We start from the raw sequence: 23,351 nt of genomic DNA, 5'->3' as shown, positions 1-23,351 counted from the left end.
TCCAGAAAAAAAAATTCTATAATTTTTTTATGTTTCTCCGTATACGCAAATTACCGCCAACCAACGCATTTTAAGTCCCCAAAATACTTTTATTACAGCCAATCGTACACTTCTAAAATAATTTACGATGTACGCCATTTTTTGGGGTACAGGCGCAATTTCCTGACTTTTTCGCCTATTTTCGCCTATTTTTTTTTTGCCCATCCCATTTTTCTTTTGGCGAAAATCAACTGATTTCGCAGATGGCAAAAAAACTGCTGTTTTCGCCAGGAATTGAATACCGCCCTGAGTCTGACGTTATACACCTTTCATTGGGTTATAACTGGACCCGCAGTAATGCTCACATCATTTCACAATAATGCTTAAACTCTCTAAATAAGCTTATAAAGCTATATAAAGCTATAAAAAGCTATATGTTGTTCTCAATATGTATGTTCTTCATTCACTTTTGAAAAATCATTAAAATGCATTTAAAAAAACAAACCAATAATTTCAATTTCTGACCTCTAGTTTATTTTATTTTTAATTTTTTTTTTGGGGGGGGAAGTAGTCAGTTAACAGTGGTACATAAATGACTAGCCATTTCACCTGCACCGGTGATAGCTTCTGCTCTAGTCTATTGTAGCTATGTTTGTAGAGCTGGGTTTGTATATTGACATTTAGTTAGACCTTGGCTGTGTTTCTTTACCAGGACTGTATACTGTCTGCCATGACATTTGGAATTGTCTTTGCTATTTGTTTTAGCCATTATGTGGAATTAATTTACAGTATATCGATTTACTGGTCAATGTACCATTATTAGTATAGATATACACTATGTACATCTCTCTGCAGATCAGATAAACACTTCTACTGTACCTATCATTTTAAAGAATGTACTTGATAAATGCTACCTTGAAGCTGATAGGTCACTTTAGGCAACTTCTCCACTTTTTTTTTCACTGCTTGATGACTCAGCTTCTAACTGTCATTCCCACTTATATACCCCAACATTCCAAAACCCTTTTAAAGTTCTGAGCTCCTATAAAGCAATTGACAGTCATGTACAAGGGCCACTTCATGATGCACGCCTACTTTACTACTACTTTCACTAGAAGCACACCTATACGTTAAATAAAATGTTTCCATATTTAGAGTAGTGAGCTAACATCAAGTACATCTTTTTAATGTTGCTTTTTTAAAATCTGTAAAACCACCCACTTCTGTGCAAATATCAGCTTATACAGGATAACGTAAAGGACTTTTCATAGCACCTTGACCTTGGCACTATTGCTGTGCTTAAATGTGTCTTGTTCTGTTTCATTTCTACAGTAAGGTAAATTATTCACATCAGCTGTATTCTGGGGTATCAAGATGGGTAGGGGGATAATTTCCCCAAGATGATGTGGTCTTGCAGAGGGGGCTTACATTAACAGAGGGATGTGGTATTATGAATAACACAAATTTTAATGATAAATCTTTAGAACCAAAACCTGACCAGAAACCAGATCCTCAGCTACTGTACAACAGCCACATGTCTCCTGTTTGTGTCCTAACCAGTACTCAGACATCTACAGCCGTCAGATCTGCTGCAGTATAGGGGTTTGCAATCCAATAGGTAACAACAGGGGATTTCAAATGGCAGTTAAAACAACGTACAGCAAATGCTGGTTTTTCAGACTGCAATCTGACGCCGATACCCTTTGTTGACCGACGTTTTTTAAATAGAATCAAACCCAACAGTTAATAAATTTACCCCTCAAGCTTTTTAGGAATATATAAAAAGAAAGGAACAATTTCTATCAATGTTAGAGTCACTTATATTGATATGCTGTGATCTTGTTATACATATACAGTATCTACAAATTAAGGAACAGACAATAAAGTAATTCTTGTTTCTCACACATAGGGGCATATTTACAAATAGGGGAATATTTACTAATTATCAGGTTTCAGACTTGATAATTAGAATTTCTGATCACCGCTGTTCGTGGCAATAAGAAATATGAAATCAGCATAAATCAGCATTACTGTCATGTGACTGTTGCAGTCTATATAAACCTGCACCTCAGTTGCTAGATGACAAATGGGCAAGATGTCTGTGGATCCCTACTCACGGGCAGTTGTGTTCTAACATGTCTGGTCACATCCCTAAAAAGTAACAATATTTGTAATGGTGGTACTGGTTGTGTCTTGTTTGGGATCCCAGTACTGGCAGACTAATCAATATCACCAGCAATCAACTTTTAACTGTCTAAAGTAAATTATATAAGGAAGCATGTGCCTGGTTTTTATGGCTTAGAGCATTTTTTTCCTACCTAAATAAAATGATAGTAAATAGCCTCTCTGTCTCTTTCAGTTTATCACTATTCAAATATAAATGATGAGAACTGTAGGACAGAGATGAAGAAGCAGCTCTGTGTGAACTCCACCGTGACACTAGAAGGTAAGTGCATTATCATCTACAGTTATCTCATGGAGAATCAGACCAACTGCTAAATAAAAATTTTTGTACATTGTGTCAGTCAGACCAACGGCAAAGGCTGCTCGGCTATCAAACATCCCACCATATAAAGCACAGCCATACTGTAGGTCTTTGTGGGAAAAGTTATAGGGTCAAAGTTTTTCTAAAAGTCAACCTATTTAAAGCAACCCAAGTTTAACATGATTATTAGGTTTTAATGCCACATCTTTCTTCAAAAGGATAATTCTGCATTGCCCACACTTTCATACAGTATGCTGGCTCGGGAGCATGTGCAGGGTGAGAACATGCAGGATATGTCCACCACACCGACTTGCTTTCAACTCTGCATCAGCACCATGGTGTCTATATTGCTGGTGCATTAGCTGTTTATGAGGTTCAATGCTTTGTGAGAGCCTAAATGGTTATGTACTGTTAGTGGTATGCAGGGGCGGATTGGGTAAAAAAACCAGCCCAGGAAATTTCTGGAAGCAGCCCTAATGGGGGCGGAGTCTATTAAGGGGAGCGGACTGTCGAGGGGCGGAGTCTGGTGACGGGGCAGGATGCCGTCTTCTCAGAATCAAGAGCTTTGCCAGAAAAGTGACTGCCATTGTTATTTATATGTATAATATATGTGTGTGTATATATATATATATATATATATATATAATATAAGCAGTAGTAAGGTGCGGCACTTGGTTTGCAATAACAGGCATAGGCAAACAGATATGATCAACTTTTCAGTGTTAGTAACACTATCGTCAGATTGCTGACTATAGTGTTACTAACACTTAAGCGATCATAACAGTTTGTCTATTCCTGTAATTGCACACCAAGTGCCGCACCTTACACCGGCCAAGGCTACATTGAGATTTGGAGTGCTGGACCTTGAATATAAATTATTTTTATATATATATATATATATATATATATATATATTTATATATATATATATATATATATTATACACAACAACAAAAACAGACCGGCACTCCTGTAAATTGAGCAACTTGCCCCGGTGCCCCCAGCAGAAATTAAGTTAAACAGCACAAAAGAAACTGCGGCACTTGGAGACTGATGTGGGTCAAATATATTGAAAGATGTCACAAAAAGTAATCAAACGTTTCGGAGCTCCTCGGCCCCTTTGTCAAGGTGTGAACAAATGTAATAGTGAACCGTCTTAACTTAAATAAGAAGAGGTAACCACCCACGGTGCAATCATAGCCGGCTTCACCATCTCCGTCCGTAAACCGGCGCTTCCGGGGTCAAAGGACTGGTGACGTCACGGGGTTCAGACGCTGGGTTGCCTTGGCTACACCAGGCGCCGTCACTCGCAGTGGGGCCGGCTCTGTGAGAAAGAAGAAAAAGAAAAGGAAAATAGATTGGGCTGAGATATAAGCATCAGGAAATAGCTATATCGCACCACCAGGGCTGAAGTGGATCAAAATTGTTAAAGATAGGGAAACATAACAGTGATGAAGAAGAAACTGATAAAACTGGTGCATAACATGTCTGTGAGTGTGTGTGTTTGCAAAATGACAAATGTGGTGAGGAATAAAGTGTGAAAACCAGTATTGATATACACTCATTTTTTAGTTTTGTTTAAGTCTAAAAGGTGAAAAAGTATGTGTGCAGAAAAAAACTAGTTTGTGAAGTGAAGAAGTAGAACCTATAATGGATTTGAAAAAGTGGAGAACGTGTAGAATAAAGGATGTACATGTGTGTGTGAATAATGTGCTAACTGAAACTGTAGGAAAATGTGTAAAGTATAAGAAAAGGATGTGTGATAGTGAAACAAAGTAACACGATAAAAAGAAACTATATAAAAAGACGCAAGAAAAAACTAAACACTGATGTTTCCTAAATAAATAACAATAAAAAAGACCATATTTTTTTTAAAAAAGGAGAAAAAATCTGAAACAAATTGGAAAAAGATCTGTAAAACATTTATTTGAAAAAATTATTTGAAAATATTCCGTAGATCTTGTTGTTCAATCCAGAGGGATGGATGATGTTTAAGTTGTAAATCCAATGGGCTTCTCGTTGCAGAAGCTTGTTGGCTCTGTCCCCTCTAATAGAGGGGGCAATGTGATCTACAGCCATGTATCGCAAAGAAGCAATAGGATGCTTTTGTCAGCAAAATGCCTGGCTACTGGTTGATCCGATGTTTTTCTAGAAAGTGCTGATTTGATGACTGAACGATGAAGCGCCATTCGTTCTTTCATTGTCCTAGTCGTCTTCCCCACGTAATATAAACTGCAGGGACATATAATGATGTAGACTATATGGTTGGACATGTAACTAAGGACATGTTTGATCCGTATGGCTCGGCCTGAATGCGGATGGTTAAAGGGAGGGCCCGTGGACATGTATTGGCAAGTGACACATCCCAAACATTTGTAACATCCTGGAGCTTTAGAGTGAAAATTAACTTTCAGTTTGACATCAAAGTCAGTTACGTCCGCATGAACAATGACATCTCGAATATTTCTGGCTCTCATATAGCAAGACATGGGGCTTTTATATTTAAAACAGATGCAATGAATGGCCATAGGACTTTGGTGGCTCTTTGTATGACCGGGCTGGATGTACTAAAATTGTTCTTCAAGGGAATGGTTTGTTTTTGATCTCTATTCCTGGGTTGTAAGAGAATCTCTTGTGAAGGACTTCTTCTTTTTGAAACTTCAGCAGATGAAGGTCATATCCATGGTGTAGGAATTTCTCCACTACTTTATCCAATTCTGTGTTCAAGGTTGATGAATCACTGTTGATTCTGGCTATACGAATCATTTGAGATTTGGGTAACCCTCTAATCAGAGATTTTGGATGGTGGCTATTGGCTCGCAAGAGAGTGTTTTAATCTGTGGGTTTTGAATAAGGGGCTGTGCTTAATGTGTTCCCTTTTAGCATGACATGTACATCCAAGTAGCTAATAATTGTTGGACTGTATTGATAGGTGAACTTGATGGGGGAGGTTTTTTTTATTTATACTCTCCATGAGTGCTATAAATGCTGATTCTCCTCCTGTCCACAAGAGAAACAGGTCATCTATATAACAGGCATATTTCAAAATGTGGACTGAAATTGATGGATTGTCAAAAAATAATATCTTCTCTTCTTTAAATATAAAAATGTTGGCGAAGGAAGGTGCCACATTGCTGCCCATTGCACAGCCTGAGCATTGCTAATAGAACTGACCATTGAACAGAAAGTAATCCCTTTTTAATGTTAACTGCAAAAGTGTCATGAAGAAGGCATGGTCTACTTACTGCATGTTTTCTTGAATCAAGAACTCCTGTACGGCTTCCAAACCTGCTTGGTGCGGTAAACTTGAATAGAAATTACTCACATCCATGACACATAAGATAGTGCCCTCTGGTATGGTGTCCACTGTCTGAAGTAATTTTAGGAAGCTGGTGGTATCTTTGATAAAAGTAGGCTGTTTGACCACCAATGGCTGTAATATGGAGTCTAAAAACTGTGAAACTGGTTGGTATGGTGAGTTGCGGGCCGATATGATTGGTCTGCCCGGTGGATTACATGAGTCCTTATGAATTTTGGGGACAGAAAACAGCACCGGGGATACTGGAAACTCTTGGATCAAGGCCCTAAACACGCTGTCTGCTATCATTCTGTTGTCCTTAGGTTGTTGAAAGATGAGGTCAAGTTATTTTTTATATTATACAGTGGGATCTGAAGTCAACTTAAAATATGTATTGCTGTCCAACAGTTGTCTATAGATTTCACTAAGATAATCTTTTAAATCCTCAATTACAACTCCGCCCCTCTTGTCAGCGGGGCAGAAGATAATGTCTCGGTATTGACCCATTTTCTTAAAAGCTTCTCTCTCTGATTTAGACATATTGTGATGTTTGATTTTTGAGGCCCCTGCATATTTGGTTACTGAGTCATCCAAGATACGAGAAAAAGTTTTGTGCGATGGATTGTTGGATTGGGGATCAAAATTGGACTTGGATCTGGATGATAAGAATTTGTGAAAAACTGGAGGTCTTGGGTCTATGTGGCTGGTTTGGAAAAATTCTTGAAGGCGGAGTTTTCTGGAAAAGCAGTGTAGATCTACTTTCCAAGTAAGCTATATTTCCAAGTGCTATTTTCTATTCTGTAAGACTTTTTACTGTATATGTAGCCAAAGTATGCAGGAAATTTTGTAAGCCTGTCTGGCACTGCAGTGGGAAGCAGCTTACTGTATTGGATCTTCCTCTTCAGCTTTCTACTTAGGCAGCCACAGTATACTTTTCTAAAAATGCCACCTGCTGTCTGAAAAGTGGTACTACACTATATTTCAGCCTCCTTACACATGTCCCAACATGTATATCTTGGCAGGGCTAGTTATCTGATGCCATGAATGGCAGGCCATGGCTCAATTTTCACAAAAGTGTATGTGGACACATCTGTATACACACATATACACTGTATATACACACACACAGCTGGATGGGGAGTGGAGGCCCGGGGGAGGGTGAGTCACTGAACAGCTGGCAGGGCGGCCGACCACTAAAGAACTGGCCCATACTATGTATACAGGCTAACTCACGCAAGCTGGTCTTGGCAGAATGGCAGGAATCAGGTCAGAGCCAGGTCCTGTGTGTGCAAAACAGGAGCCGGAGAGGGGGCAGGCCGCTGATGAGCTGTAGGCGGAGCTGACTGTGGTAACTGACGGGCACCGCAAAGGCTTATGGGCAGGGCCGGCAACGGAAATCTTGGGGCCCATTACATGGATATCTATGGGGCCCCCTCCCCCCCTCAACAGAACCCACACATCTCTCCCAATACGTATATCACCTAATATAAGACACTGTAATTGTGCTATCTATCTCGATCTAAGAAATGCACACATATATACAGAAATATATAAGCTACATGCATCTATATACAGTGTGTATATATATATATATATATACATATATATAAAATATATTATTTTTATCTATATCTATACAGCAGTAGAGAAGGTCTGGTGCCCTTGGAGAGTCTTCCCCCTACGTAATTGTGTGTGTGTGTGTGTGTGTGTATGTTTTATATTTTTATATCTATATATATATATATATGCGCACACACACATGTATAGATGGATGTAGGTTGCATGCATCTAAATCTATCGATATACATATATAATATGAGATATGGTAAGAACTTACCCTTGTTATCTCTATTTCTACGAAGTCCATAGGGTTCCACAGGATACCTTGGGGTATAGGTGTGACGTCAGTCGCAGGGCACCAAAGAGTTAAGCTTTCAGCCTCCCAGGATGCACTAGGTCCCCCTCCTATACCCCGCCCCCGGGCCAAGGCACCTCAGTTAGTTACCAAGCCATAGGCCGGAGGAGGAGAAGGAAGAGAGAGAACAAAGATCTGGACACATACAAGAATCACATTCTCACCAGAGGGAGACGGAAAACCGGTGACCAGAGCAAAGCCCATCTGCAGCACAGGTGCGACAGGGCGGGAGTCCTGTGGAACCCTATGGACTTCGTAGAAATAGAGATAACAAGGGTAAGTTCTTACCATATCTCATATTTTCTACTTCAGGGTCCATAGGGTATCCACAGGATACCTTGGGGATGTCCCAAAGCAGTATCCTTTAAGGGTGGGGACGCTCCTGTGCAGAAAGGAGAATCCGCCGCCCGAAGGAAGCATCCTGAGAGGCGAAGGTGTCAAACCTGTAATACCTCACGAAGGTATGGACAGAAGACCACGTAGCAGCCTTGCAGATCTGAACTGCCGAGGCACCACGTCGAGCTGCCCACGAAGGACCCACAGACCTAGTGGAATGAGCCTTCAGAGAAGGAGGGACCAGTAGGCCTTCATGAAGATAAGCTTCAGAAATAGCCATACGGATCCAGGCTGCCAAAGTTTGCTTTGAAGCAGGCCAACCCTTTTTACAGAAGCCATAGAGGACAACAAAGCGTCCGACTTCCTAAACAAAGAAGTGCGGTCAACATAAGTCCTTAAGGCCCGCACAACATCCAAAGAGGCCTCACCCACGGAAAGACCCGGTGATTTAAAGGCCGGAACAACTATTTCCTCGTTAACATGAAACTGGGAAACAACTTTGGGAAGAAACTCGGGCCGAGTGCGGAGCACTGCCCTGTTCCCATGAAAAACCAAGAAAGGGGGTCTACAAGAAAGAGCCCCTAACTCAGAAACTCGTCTGGCTGAAGTAACGGCCAGAAGGAAAACAGTCTTAGCTGTTAGCCATTTAATATCCACTGAGCCCAGTGGTTCAAACGGCGGTCCTTGGAGAGCCCTCAGGACCACAGCCAAATCCCAAGGCGCCACAGGTGGAACAAAGGGCGGCTGAATACGGAGAACACCTTGCATAAAGGTGCGCACATCCGGGATTGTAGCAATCCTACGGTGAATCCAGACAGATAGGGCCGAAACCTGTACCTTCAAAGAAGCAAGGCGAAGCCCATGATCTAGTCCCACTTGCAGGAAGGTGAGAATCCGAGACAGATGAAACTCCCGCGGTGCATAACCTCTCGGTCGACACCACTGGAAGAACGTATGCCACACGCGATGGTATATCCTCGCGGAAGACGGTTTCCGAGCTCGTAACATGGTACGCACCACAGAGCTGGAAAACCCCCAGGACCTCAGCATGGCCGTCTCAACAGCCACGCCGCCAAAGACAGCCGAGTCAGGTCCGGGTGAAGACAAGGACCCTGAGACAGAAGGTCCGGTCGTAGCGGCAACCGCAGAGGACTGTCCACGGACAGACCCTGAAGGTCTGAGAACCAGTGCCGTCTGGGCCACGCGGGAGCTATCAACAGGAGCGTCCCTCCTTCCTGTTTGAATTTCCGGATTACCCGTGGAAGAAGGGAGACCGGAGGGAACAGGTATGCGAACCGGAACGTCCACCGGACGGACAGAGCATCCACCAGAGACGCCCCTTCGTCTCTTGTGCGAGACCCGTACACCGGCAACTTGTTGTTGTGCCGGGACGCCATGAGGTCGATTTCTGGAAGACCCCACCTGTCCACCAGTAGTTGAAAAACGTCCGGGTGCAGGGACCATTCCCCTGGATGAACGTCCTGGCGACTTAGAAAGTCTGCCTCCCAATTTAGCACTCCCGGGATGAAGACCGCTGATATGGCCGGAAGATTGCGCTCCGCCCAAACCAGGATCCGAGAGACCTCTACGAGAGCCGCCCGACTGCGAGTTCCTCCTTGCCTGTTTATGTAGGCCACGGTGGTAGCATTGTCCGACTGGACCTGCACCGGGTGACCCTGGAGAAACCGCTGTGCCTGCAGGAGAGCATTGAAGACCGCACGGAGTTCCAAGATATTTATTGGAAGCTCCGCTTCTGTCGGCGTCCACCTGCCCTGGAACAAGTGTGGACCCGAAACTGCTCCCCAGCCCCGAAGACTGGCGTCCGTTGTCAACAGGACCCAATTTGGAACCCAGAACGGACGTCCCTTGTTGAGGTGGGTCGTCTTTAACCACCACGCAAGGGACAGGCGAACCTCCGGGGTGAGCACAATCGTCTGGAACTTCAGAGACTGAGGCAGCCCGTTCCACTTGGACAGGATCAGGTGCTGCAGAGGTCTGGAGTGAAACTGGGCGTATTCCACCATGTCGAACACCGACACCATGGAGCCCAGTAACCTCATCGCAGAGTGTAAGGACACCCGGCGGCTGTGCAGACAACTGCGCACCCTTGACTGTAAAGCAGAGATCTTGTCCTCCGTCACGAAGATCCTTTGCTGTCCCGAGTCCAATAAGGCTCCAAGATGCAGAATCCTCCGAGACGGGATTAGAGTGGACTTCTGCCAGTTGATTAGCCAGCCGTGCCGTTGCAGCAGTGCAATGGTCAGGTCCAAGTGGTGTAACAGGAGCTCTGGAGATCCTGCCACCAATAACAGGTCGTCCAAGTACGGCAACATGCGGACTCCTTGCAGCCGCAGAGAAGCCGCCATGACCGCCATAGCGTCCTGTATGTCCAATGACACCATGTAGTCCCCAGGTTCCAGCGCCAGAATGATGGACCGTAGGGTCTCCATCCGAAACTTCGGGACCCGCAAAGACTTGTTGAGTGCTTTGAGGTTGAGAATCGGACGATATGACCCATTGGGTTTCTGTACCAAAAATAGATTTGAATAGAAACCCTGGCCCCTCTGGGAGAATGGAACAGGCACTATAACTCCAGCCTGGAGCATAGTGTGCAATACCTTCCGCAGCTCCGTAGCCTTGTTCCGGTCTGATGGTAGACCCGTGGTGAAGAATCGAGCCGGGGGTCTGTGCCGGAAGGAGAGGGCGTACCCGTGAGAGACCACCTCCAGAACCCAAGTGTCTGTCGTAGTGAACGACCAACACCGGGAGAACTGCAGCAGGCGGCCTCCCACCCTGGGATCCCCCAAGGGGAGACCCGGACCGTCAGGCCGCAGGCTTGTCATCTGGCTTGGGGGCCGGACGTCTGGTACTCCATGCCTGTTTCCGGGGCTTGACCGATTTCTTAGGGCCAGCCTGTCGAGGAAACGACTGTGGTTTGGGCCTGCCCTGGGCCCTAGATGACCGAAAGGACGATGGTCCAGAACCAGAAGGAGCAGCGGCCGACGGGAGACAAGCAGATTTGGCTGCCGCCAGCGTGGCCACAATCTTATCCAGATCCGGACCGAAGAGAACTTCTCCGGTAAACGGCAACGCTTCCAGACCTTTCTTGGATCTGCGTCCGCCTTCCAGGATCACAGCCACAAGGTGCGACGAGCAGCTACCGCTGCTGAAGAAATTCTAGACACCAGAGTACTAATGTCTAGAGCCGCCTCGTTGATGTAGGTGGCCGAATCACGGAGATTGCCAATCAACTCCGCCTGTTCGGCCGGACAGTCGGATTCAAAAGAAGCCTCTAATGAATCCGCCCAGCGCTCCATCGCTCTGGCAACCCAGCAAATGGCCATAGCCGGCCGTGCTGCCCCCCCTGCAAGGGAATAAGCGGACTTCAGGCAGATTTCTACCTTGCGGTCCGTAGCATCCTTAAGGGAGGACATGGATGGCATCGGCAATGTGGCACTACGGACAAGACGGGTCACGTGAGAATCCACCTGTGGAGGGGATTCACACTTAGCAAAATAATTATCCGCGAACGGATAAGCCACCGCCAGGCATCTCTGCGGCTGGTATCTTTTGCCAGGTTGTTTCCACGCCTCCTCTAAATGGTCCACCAACTGACCCGAAAGAGGAAAGACTGTGGCATCGCCCTTCACATCTTTGAAAAAGGCATACTTAGATTTAGCCGCTGGGGGAACTTCGTCCTCAATCACCAAGGCTGTGCGGACCGCCCGAATAAGTCCAGGAATATATACTTTGGACTTAGCATCAGCGTCCTTAGTATGGAGAGGTTCCTGATCGTAAGGATCCAGAATCTCCCCATCATCAGACGTCCCTTCGTCATCCTCATAAGGAGCGGACAGAGACGCCACCGGCCTTTTATGAGGCCGCATCACAGACTCCCCTTGCAACACATCCGACAAGTGCTGTACAGAACTCGTCAGGGAGTTAACCCACGCTGGCTCCTGAGAACCCGGGAGCGGGGAAATAGGGAGACTGTGGGGTACCACCAATTGTCGTGGGAACCCCTGCATGGGTGACGACACCACAGACTGCTGGGACAAACCCATCGGAGTAAACGCGGGCTGCGGAGCTAACTGGCCCACTAAAGCTGTTAACGCCTGAGCGAAACAAGCCCAGGGCGGCTCCTGTACCGGTGCTGTAACCGTAATAGGCCGCGCCATGGACAAACACTGCCGGCAAAGGCCCTCCGCGCTACCCTCCCCCTCCGCTAACGGTACTTTGCACGTGGTACACTGTAGCCGGAGGGGAAAATCACTTTCAGACATGATGGCACCACGTATGTGACCTCTCTCACCAATTAAGTATTAAATAGGCGAGAGACCACCCTGCAGCACCGCACCGCAAGGGCTTTAGCAGAAAGAACAGGGACAGTAATAAAGCTGACAGTTTAGAGAAGAAAAGTTACAGGCAGCGCTAGCACAGTCACATACAATGCAGAGAAATAACAATTCCTGCACTAACAGCGCTGATCACTCAACTACACAGACACAGGGCCTGGTAGGACAATGCGCTGCATACACAGACCTGAGCCACAGCGGAGGAGAGGTATGCGGGGGGACCCAGACCACGATGCTTCCTTCCAGACTTCCAGCAGCGTTCACCATGCGTTGCAGAGAAGATGGCCGCCGAGGAGCAGAGAGAAGCTGGCCTGGGGGAGGAGCGCTGACACAGGACCAGTCAGCACAGTGCAGAGAGGGCTGTGTGCAGCGGGGGAGGCGCCGGCTGTGAGACAGGGAAGGCGCGCTCCCCTGGCATGCATTTAACCCCTGGGACGCCGCAGCGCTACCGCTCTGCTGCGGTCCGCTGTCCCAGGGGGTAGTGGAAGCGCAGGTTGGTCGCCTGGCTCCACGCTGCAGCCAGTCCCCAGGGAGCCCCCTGCCTGGGGACTTAGGACCATGTGATCAGCGGGGACCCACCGCGGGACCCCGCTGCTTACCTCTGTCCCCCTTGAATCCGGCCATGGTCCGGAGCATCTGGGGTCACCGCTAGCTGTGACCCCAGACGCCCACCAGCATCCCCGGATCAGTACCGGCGTTCTGGTATCGGCGGGGTGTAGGGAAGACAGCATGGACGTCAGGACTGACTGTCCATGCTGTTCATCCAGATGTGCAGCCACAGCTGCATGAAGAAAAAGCTTCAGGGGCTCTTCAAGCCCCCACTCCAACAGGTGCACCCGACTCCGGCCGGGCACCAAACTAAACTGAGGTGCCTTGGCCCGGGGGCGGGGTATAGGAGGGGGACCTAGTGCATCCTGGGAGGCTGAAAGCTTAACTCTTTGGTGCCCTGCGACTGACGTCACACCTATACCCCAAGGTATCCTGTGGATACCCTATGGACCCTGAAGTAGAAATATATATATATATATATATATGTATATGTGTTTGTGTGCACGTAGCTATAGATGTGTACATAGATAGATTTAGATACATGCAGCCTACATCCATCTGTGTGTGTGTGTGTGTATATATATATATATATATATATAATTATACAGACACATGAATAAATGTATTGTCACATGATCAAAGGCAGCACAGAGCGCACTTAAATGCCAGATACGAGATTATTATTATTATTATTATTATCGTTTATTTATATGGCGCCACAAGTTTTCCGCAGCGCCTTACAAAGTACATAAATGCGCAGCAGCAGCTCCCCCGTCGGCTATTTTTTTTTTTTACATCAGTGTGCTGCCCGATTGTCCGATTGCGGCAGCCCGGCCAGCTGTAGTGGAGTAGGGGTGAATGAAGGGTGGCAATGCCAGTCCCTAAAGGTAACAAAGGGGCCGAGGAGCTCCAAAACGTTTGATTTCCCAGCGGGAAACGGCCCGTCGTCCCGGCGGCCCAATCCGCCCCTGGTGGTATGCATACTGTACTTGCCGACTTTATGTTCCTCCTCTCTGGTGCTAGCCCGGTGAGGAGACGCAGATGACCATGTTGGGATGGGGATCAGATCTTCACCCAAGTAAACACAGTCCCCGTCACAGCAAAATGCTGCAAGGTTGTGGGTCTGTGGGGAGGGAAGGGGCTAAAACGATGAGATTTGTGTTATTTTAGCCCTGCCCCCTCCCTACAGGCCTGCGATTTCTGGCATTATATCCCCATCCTGCCCACTTCATGGAGTGTCAGATCCACCCACTGGAGTGCTGGGGACTACCCAAAAAACGGGAGTCTCCCACACATTCAGGGAGTGTAAGTAAGTACGGTGGTATGTGTGATGTTAGACTAAAGTTTTGTGCTCTAAGTTGTGTGATTATACACAGAGGTCTGGAAAATGCAGTTTTTTGATTCAATAGCTGTCCCTTCAGGGCTCTGCATGATGCGATTTCTGTGTGTGGAACGAGGTGTTTTCCAACATACTGACTTCTGGGTTCTTAAACCTACGTACTTTCCTGCCTAACTGTAATGAATGTTGTGTATTTAGCCTCCTGATGATTATCTTTATTTATAAATAAAACATCTTGTTATATTGATCTATGTGTTAAGCATATTGATTTTACTTTTGCTTGTATCATATCTACTTGTTCTCATGGGGCTATTGCAATCTAATTAATTATACAAGGTGAACTAGAATTTCAATTATTTATTGATAATTTAAACTTTGCCTGACTCAGAGGCAGATGCTATGGCAGCCACAGTTTTTTGCGGAGTCACAAAGATGATAATATGCAAATGCTAGTGTCAGCCTTTCCTTTATGTTCTAGTGTGTGCCGAACTGTGCAAGCCCTGAGACAGTGCAACTCCACACTAGTTCCAAATACTCTCCATAAATACTTGTCTTTGGCAGGCACAATGTCTCCGGCTAGACATGGCCTCTGTGGCTGCGGCTCTGCATTTGGGAGCACAGCAACGTTAACTGACAACCCGTGGCACTCCCATAACACATCCGTGAGACTGACTTTTTTGGCATTCACTTCAGGCCACCTCCCAGCCATCGCCCATGAACACCCATGGCTTTAACTCACCAGTTCTAATGTCAGAGCCTCCGTACACAACAGCAGACTCCACGTACAGTCAAGGGGGTAAATGTAATGAAGCAGTTTTCATGACTTTTTGCGGATGTACCGTAGCATTACTCAACTGTGCAAACCTCAGCATTTCGTTCATCTCCGAATCAGGCCCTAAGTGTCAGGGACACTACAATTGTATCCCACATGGTCACAATCATTTGGGACTAAAACCACGCCTACTGTAGGTTCTACCTAAACTCCCGACCACTGAACCCTGACAGGTATTATATACAATGTTAAGATCATAAAATACTTCACTGCAGTGATCTAATTGTCAGAAACAGACTTCACCTAAGTGCAACTGATGCGGGATGCTACTGTTTGGCTTCTAAGTAATCACACTTAATCTTGCACCGGCCTTTAGGATACAGATTAGCTAACAACCCCCAAAATCACCTGGCAACCCACACAACTAATGCCACCACCACTTTTGTTTTCATACAGGTCAGGGAGACCCTAATTTATTCACCAATGTACAGTACACTTTTAGTACATGCTATTGTATCTGTTCAGCAAGGATTAAAAATTGTCATACTAGTACTAATAAGGGTTAAATACTTCACAGACTAGAATTCAATAGTTAATATTGTAATTAATAGAAATCCCTCTATCCAGAACAGGCTAATATGTTACTCGGAGCATAAAGGAAACACCTAATAGATAGTATTAATTCATTGGTTTGTCTGTCTGTCTGTCCGGTTATGCATTCAGACACCCCTGCACCGATTGGGATAAAACAAATGTGAGGTGGTCCAGTTGGATCCTGGCCAGGATTTAGGGGGGGGTCAGGATCCCGGTCGGACCTCCCGTTGGTGTACGCTAGGCAGAACTGTGACCTGGAAAGCCTTGTCTGAGACTTTCAGGATGGATTTGGTTGAAAACTTCCCAGAGTGGTGTCATTGGATCCCAGAAGATATACTAGGAGGGTAAGGTCCCATTTGGACCTCACGTTGGTGTACGCTGGGCAGTACTTTGACCCGGGGAGCCAGTTCTGGGCTTTACACTGGATGGATTTGGATGAAAAGCTTTACAGAGGGGTGGCAATTGGTCTGAGATGCCTAATGGAGTGGTGGGGGTCCTGGTGGGACCTCACGGTGGAGTGCGCTGGCCATAACTTTGACACTGGGAGCCTGTTCTGGGCCTTCCTCTGTATGGAGTTGAACAACATTACAAAATTTGGATGAAAACTTCCCAGACTGATAACATAGTATCCCAGTGTACACTGGGCAGAACTTTGACCTGGGGAGCCTGTTCTGAGACTTCCACTGGATGGATTTGGATGAAAACTTCACAGAGGGGTGGCAATTGGTCTAGGATGCTTAATGGAGTGGTTGGGGTCCCGGACAGATCTCACGGTCTAGTGAACTTTTACCCAGGGAGCCTGTTCTGGGCCTTACACTGGATGGGTTTGGATGACATCGCATAATAAAACCTAATAGATTTAAACCCGGGCAACGCCAGGTACTTCAGCTTGTTTGATATAAAATATAGTACTGTGCAAAATGACATTACGAGTTATCCAATAATTAGCAAAAATACAATTAAAATGAAAAGAAACCCATCTGGGGACCCAGTCTTTCAGTTAGACCGATCCGCAAAGTTTGACAACCTGCTATCTTATCCACAGGGCTTATAAGATTAACCACCGAGCGGACCATGCAGACAGGCAGACCAGATGCTAATAGCGGGAGTCAATTTCTCATAGATATGAATTGTATCGTCCCATAATACTGTAGTTGCATTCCTTTTTCTGCCTGTAACTTTTCTCTGACGTTTCACAGACACAATTCCACTACCAGTCATAGCTTTCTGCACAGTTACATATTAAAAATATATTTTATGGGATTTATTAGCTTCAATACAGAAGTTACATGATTCTCTATGCATCAGCTAATCATAATTCACACACATTCTGCATTTCTTGTATTTAAACATAAATTGGCCACCAAGTTTCCCAAATCCTGAAATATGAAAATGTATTTTAAAGATTCATATTGTCTCTGATAACCGCTTTGTACTATAATAGTATATGTTCCCTTCATAGTGCCATGTTCAGGTCAGGTGGCAGAGATGATGTCTATTGTTATAGACCAGCTAAACTATAAACCTGGAAATTTGTCATCTCTGATATGGTTCCTTAGGGCAGGGTGATTATTGAATGAAAGGACTGGGAAACATTTGTGAGTATTGTAACATTCAGATGTTAGGCTGTTTTCCTAACTCTTCGGTGATATATAGGCTCCATTAATAATTCTAAAAACTATAATTTTTCTTTTTTGGAAATCTGCTAACAATAAAATATCATGTCTATTCAGCGGAACAACGATTTACAAACTTTTCATACCAAACATGATATAATAGGCACACAATTTAGATACACAGTTTCGGTGTGCTTTTCTGGGTGGTAACAGGGTGGTGTGCCGCAGCCGTGACGCAGTTAGCAATTGCATTTAAAGATGTAGTTTCTCTGACACCGGTGGCCATGTTCAGAAGGAGATTCTGCACCTCCAAAGGGCTGGTGCAGTCTCCAAAGGTGCGATCAATGGTTTGTATTTATACACACAGCGGCAGATTAGTGCCGCAGCCAGTGGGTGCTTGTGTTAGGTAGACCATTGGTTACAACATTAGCATAAAGACATAGATGCGGCTTCAACAAAATGCTCAGTTATGGCTGCAACTGTGTCCACCTCTAAATCAAGGCCCTGAGAATCATTATTTGTAATTATCCTCAGATGAAACTGGCTTGTAATGCCAAAGAAATACATCAGTTCTGAGTATTTTGGGGACCTCCTGATGCACTAGAGACTACAGTCTTCGCTTTATAAAGACAGAGCAATCATCTTTGGGGTTTATGCAACAAGCAGTGGACAAGTCCAGTATAGAAGTTGCTCATAGCAACCAATCGGGTTGGGTATGAAATCCCGGCGGTCGGCATCCTGACAGTCAGAATCCCGACACCCAAAAGGAATGAAGGTAAGTCTAACCCTAACCCCTACCCTAACCCAATACATTAACCCTATCCTTCCCTTCCCGGTGCCTGACCCTAACCTACTTCCCTAGTGCTTAACCTCCCCTTTCCCGCACCCTAATCCTAACACTCCCTCCCCGATGCCAAAATCTAACCTCCCCCTAATGCCTAAACCTAACATCCCCCTCCCTGCACCCTAATTCTAACCCTCCCTCCCCGATGCCTAACCCTAACCCTCCCCCTAGTGTCTAAACCTAACCTCTCCTCCTAGTGCCTAACCCTAACCCCGCACCCCAACCCTCCCTTAACTAGTGATACTTACCTTCGGGATGCCGGCAGTCGGGATACTGGTGCCTGGAACCCGACACTGTCAGGATTTCGGCGCCAGTATTTAGATCATCGGCATCCCGCACACCGGGATGCCAACTACATCCCCAACCAATCAGCTCCTACCTGTTATTTTACAGAATGTACATGCTACTTCAAAGCTGAATGGTTGCTATATGCAACTTCTCTACTGGTCCACTTCTCCACACTTTTCACTGCTTGATACATAAACCCCACTGATTACTTTTAGGAAATATCACCAAGCCTAAAGTGCAGTGCTAACTGACGAACTGATCACTAGCTCACCGATGTACTATGGGTGACCTCTATCTGCTTTTCTAGAGGTCATATTAGATATTTGCTAGCTGACAATAATTCCATTTTGTGCCACACTAAAGTGTGGGTAAAAGTTTTTAAAAGGGTGTAACCCCCTTTTCTCTCTCTAAAAAGTTACTAACTCCCATGTAATCTATTTTACCCAACCTTAAGCGGGGAACCTATCTAAATCAGTGCCTCCAGTATTGGTAGTCGGTATTAGTAGTCAGTCAGGGCCTACTTGGGAAAACCCTATTATGTAAGTGTAAAAATTAGTAATAATAATTTGAATAATCCAGGTAAGTAACAACCTTACACCACAGTTACGGATACGGTACTTCTCATTCTTTTGATAGGTAAATAAGTGCAAAACAATACACATGTAATCTTTCTTTTGAATAACAGTATTATAACAACATATCTCAAATATTGTTTAGCACTGAAGTAAAGTGAACAGCACTACTATACAATACAAAGTACACAAATATGACTCTCTTACAGATGTTAAAAAATTCACTAACAAAAAAAATACTCTATACTGTATATGAGTCCCTTTAGGCACATGTTAAACTGTATTGTATTTATCCTTTATGGGTCTTTTCTTTTAATCTACTTTTCTCCAAATTGAATTACACAATAATTTTGCCTAAGCAGAAACTCAATGCATTGAAATAGGAGGAAAGTTTCTCCAATGAATAGAAAGTGAGAAGAAATGCAAAATCTTTATTTGGGGTGAAAATGTGGGGAAATGACTCAGAACCCTTGGGACAGGACCCCAAAGGACAAATCTACGTAAAAAATTAATAAAAAAAAACCACAAGAACACCCAAAAAAATACATGTCATTTTTTGGGGCGAAAAAGTGGGGGGACAAGCATAAACACTAGCGAAGTAGACTTCTTGGGGGGCTGCAAGGATGAGTCAGGTGTTTTGGGGATTGCAGGTGCATGCAACAGGTGGATTTTTCAAGTTTTTTAAAAGTTCACCATAGAGACATAAAAATATGCTAGCACCCATTTTCATGTACCCTAAATTGTCTGGAATACTTAATTTCACCCCAAAACACAGCAATTTACACAACTTAAGTACCACAAATAGTTTTATTAGGGCTATTAGTACACATCTATATAGATTTCCTATATTAGTACATCTTTTTCTGGGGTACAGACTGATTCCCCCAATTTTCAGCACTTTCCACCTGTTCCGCATTCGCAGATTCCCGTTTTCGCCTGTTTTGGAATTGAATAAGGTGAAAAGCAGGGACTTGCACTAAACGATTTCGCCTCTGAAACGGGCAAATGAGGCGGAAAGTTGGACAGACGAAACTTTTCTGACTTTTCGCCTGTAATTGAATATGGGCCTAAGTTGGAAAATAATTAGTGCAGCACTCACATATAGGAGCAGCCCCCTGCAGTTTGAAACTCAGTATCAAGTTATAAAATCTAGTTTCTGCAAATACAGATCTGCAGTATTCCTCTCCAAATAAACAAGACTTAGGGCCGTATTCAATTTGAGGCGAAAAGTCAGTTTCCGCGATACTTTTTTGTTGATGACGTCATTTTCGCCTGTTTTGATTTTCCTCCGTATACAAATTGGAAGACTTTTCGCCTAGGTGGAAAGTCAGTGCAATGTAATAGGCGAAAAAGTTTCGCCTATGAATAGCAGGTGGAAAAAAGTGCAGAATTGCGGTTTTGGGGTACAACGTTGCGGGAACCCTCGTGCAGCCTTAAGACAGTCCCCTAAAGGTAAACTGTGTCAAAAAAAGTTTTAAAATAATCGGGACACCCCAAAAAAATTGTTTAATTTTGGGGGTAAAAAAAAAAAAAGGGGAACAAAAGTGCCAAACTATGTAAATTAATTCAGGTCGGGTCCCCATGTATGCGGAAGGTGTTTTCTCCATTGCGGGGACTTAAAAAAATGCTTACCCCCATTTTCGTGTACCTCAAAGTTGATAGGAATAGTTATTTTCCCCAAAAAAATAATCTAAGGGCTATTCTTTACCACTTCTTCATAGCCGCAAAATTGCACCTTGCGCGGCTATTACAAACCCTGCCTTCCTTCAGCAGGCAAAAATTGGGGTACCCATAGTGATCCCCCATATCTGGACATCTTTAGGAGGGTCCCATGCATAGTTCCCGAAAATTCCCATTTTTTTTTTCGTAAGTGGGGTGAAAGGACATTTAAAAAAAACAGGGATAAATTTTCAATTACCTATAGCAGGTAAAAAAAAGTGCAGATTTGGGGTTTAGGAGTACAGGCTTAAAAAAAATATCCTGCACCCTTGGGATTGCCCCCTTAAAACGAAATGTGCCAGAAAAAAAATTGGGGGGGTGAAAAAAAAAAATGAAAACAAAATGCCAAACTAACGAAATTAATTCTGGTGGGGTCCCCAAGTATGGGGCCGGAGTGTTTTTCATTGCGCAGAGTAGCGGCAGGTGTATTTTTGAAGAATTTAAAAAATTACCTTTAGGGACTTAAAAATATGCTTACCCCCATTTTCATTTACCTCAAATTTGATGGGACCACTTTTAAAAATGGAAAAAAAAAACTAAGTGCTCTTCTGCATCACTTCTTCAATGTCGGGAAAAATAAGCACCTGCCACATCTATTTAAAAAGCCGACTTTCTTCTGCAGGCAAAAACGGGGGTACCCATAGTGAACCCCGAGGTGTGGATATTTTTAGGGGTGTCCTACAATTATTTCCTGAAAATTCCCGTATTTTTTCACCAGTCCAAGTTTCGCCTGTTCCCGATTTCGCCTACTTTGGAATTGAATACGGGGAATAGTGGGTGCGCGCGTGATACTTTTTCGCCTGGAAAACAGGCGAAGGAGTCGAAAAGTCCAGCAGGCTAAAGTCTGGACTTTTTGCCTCAAATTGAATATGGGCCTTAGCTTCTTATTCATTTTCCAGCTTCTTATTCAGAACATGTTATATAATAACAATTAAATAAAGTTAGATCACTAAGTTAACATGTGAACAAAAAATTGTGTCCCTTACACAATTTCAATTGTATTTTACATGGCACAAAATGGTTTTGGCATGAAATAGAACAGTAAAGAGGGCACAGGCACCAAATGTTGCCATTTTGAATAGAAGCTGTAGTTGTGCAAGGGTTAACTAGCCTCGGTCACTAAAAATTCACACTAGGAACTCACAGAGGGTTGTTAGATACATATGACCCACTTGCAATTTGCCTTGACCAACAAGATTTTGGGCATAAATAGGGCAGTAAAGTGGGCACAGGTACCATATTTTGCTATTTTTAATAAGTAGCTGTAGTTATGCAGGGGTTAACTAGTCTCGGTTAACAAATTTAAAAATTGGAACCCACAAAGAGTGATCAAGTACATATGACCCACTTGCCATTTGCTTTGACAACAAGGTTTTGGGCATAAATAGGGCAGTAAAGCGGGCACAGGCACCAAATGTTGTCATTTTGAATAAAAAGCTCTAGTTGTGTAAGGGTTAACTAGTCTTTGTAAACACCCACAGAGGGTGATCAGGTACATATGACCCACTTGCCATTTGCCTTGACCAACAAGATTGTGGGCATAAATAGGGCAGTAAAGCAGGCACAGGCACCACATTTTGTTATTTTCAATAAGTAGAAGTAGTTGTGCAAGTGTTAAATAGCCTTGGTCAATACATTTCACACTTGGAACCCACAGAGGTTGGTCGCATACATATGACCCACTTACCATTTGCTTTGACCAACAAGATTTTGGGCATAAATAGTGTGGTTAAGTGGGCACAGGCACCAGATTTGCTATTTTGAAAATGTAGCTGTAGCTGTGCAAGGGTTAAATAGCCTTCTTCAGGGTTCCGGTTTTGAAGGAATAGGATGCTCCATCACCGGGGTTCGCTACCCTCACACTGCATCCACCGTTGACGAGGTTTACGCCTCCCGTACCTGACCACCAGCAGCCCTCTCATCACCGGGACTCGAATGGAGAAGTTTCTCTCTTCTCCCCCACCACCAAAATCACAGCCGCAGCGCCTGGAAAAGAGAAGGGCGTAATCTAACATGGCAGCGGATGCGGACAGCGGCAAGAACCTCCCGGCATCAAAAAAAGTGATTGCTGGATCCTCCGACCTGCACGCTCCCAGATACCCTTATTTCCTACCACAATGTGGTAGAAGCAATTAAAAGTACCATGTGCCCTCTGCTTTCACAAGCTGTGGCAGACATAACCTCTCAGCTGCAGCAGCTTTCCCACAGAGTCTCTGAAGTAGAACACAGACAAGGGGAAGCATTTCAAGATATTTCCTCTTTAAAAAAAGATTTGCAGCATATATATATTCTGTTTTTATTGAAAAGAACAGGAAAATACTATATACTTGTATAGCGTGTGAACAATATCACAAAAAGTAGCAAATCTCGACGCAGCAAGATAAAATAATATCACTAAGCATAGCAATATAGAAATAATCAGAATAAAAGCAAATTTTGTAAATATACAGCAAAAAGAGAAAAAAAGCTACCAAAAGTAACGTGCATTTCAAATTATATAAAATTAAAAAGAAAGAGAGAGATAGGGAGTTGGTGGGGAGTGAAAATGAAAACCAAAATATAAAAAGAAGATAATTGACCAGACAGGAGGGAGCATTATAAAGGGAACCATAGCATTCTACTAGTAGTAAATCAGTTTACTCCACTAAAACTGGAAATGGAATTTTTATAAGCGCTCGTAGTTTTATATT

General features: G+C 44.3%; 1 protein-coding gene across 3 annotated transcripts in view; it reads left to right on the top strand.

Annotated features, from left to right (window-relative positions):
* The window catches only part of LOC148514818 (killer cell lectin-like receptor subfamily B member 1A), a 105,132-nt gene that overhangs the window by 56,415 nt on the left and 25,366 nt on the right, over positions 1-23,351 (top strand). For all 3 annotated transcript variants that reach the window (XM_088480946.1, XM_088480947.1, XM_088480945.1), the window contains one exon: positions 2,339-2,425. In XM_088480946.1, coding sequence (XP_088337072.1) covers positions 2,339-2,425 — 87 coding nt within the window. The remainder of the gene's footprint in view (positions 1-2,338; positions 2,426-23,351) is intronic.

The sequence above is a fragment of the Taudactylus pleione genome, unplaced genomic scaffold (assembly GCF_031769625.1).
Source record: "Taudactylus pleione unplaced genomic scaffold, aTauple2 ptg000258l, whole genome shotgun sequence".
Classification (NCBI taxonomy): Eukaryota; Metazoa; Chordata; class Amphibia; order Anura; family Myobatrachidae; genus Taudactylus; species Taudactylus pleione.
Note: the sequence above shows the minus strand (reverse complement) of the source record. Positions and strands in the feature narration are given on the sequence as shown.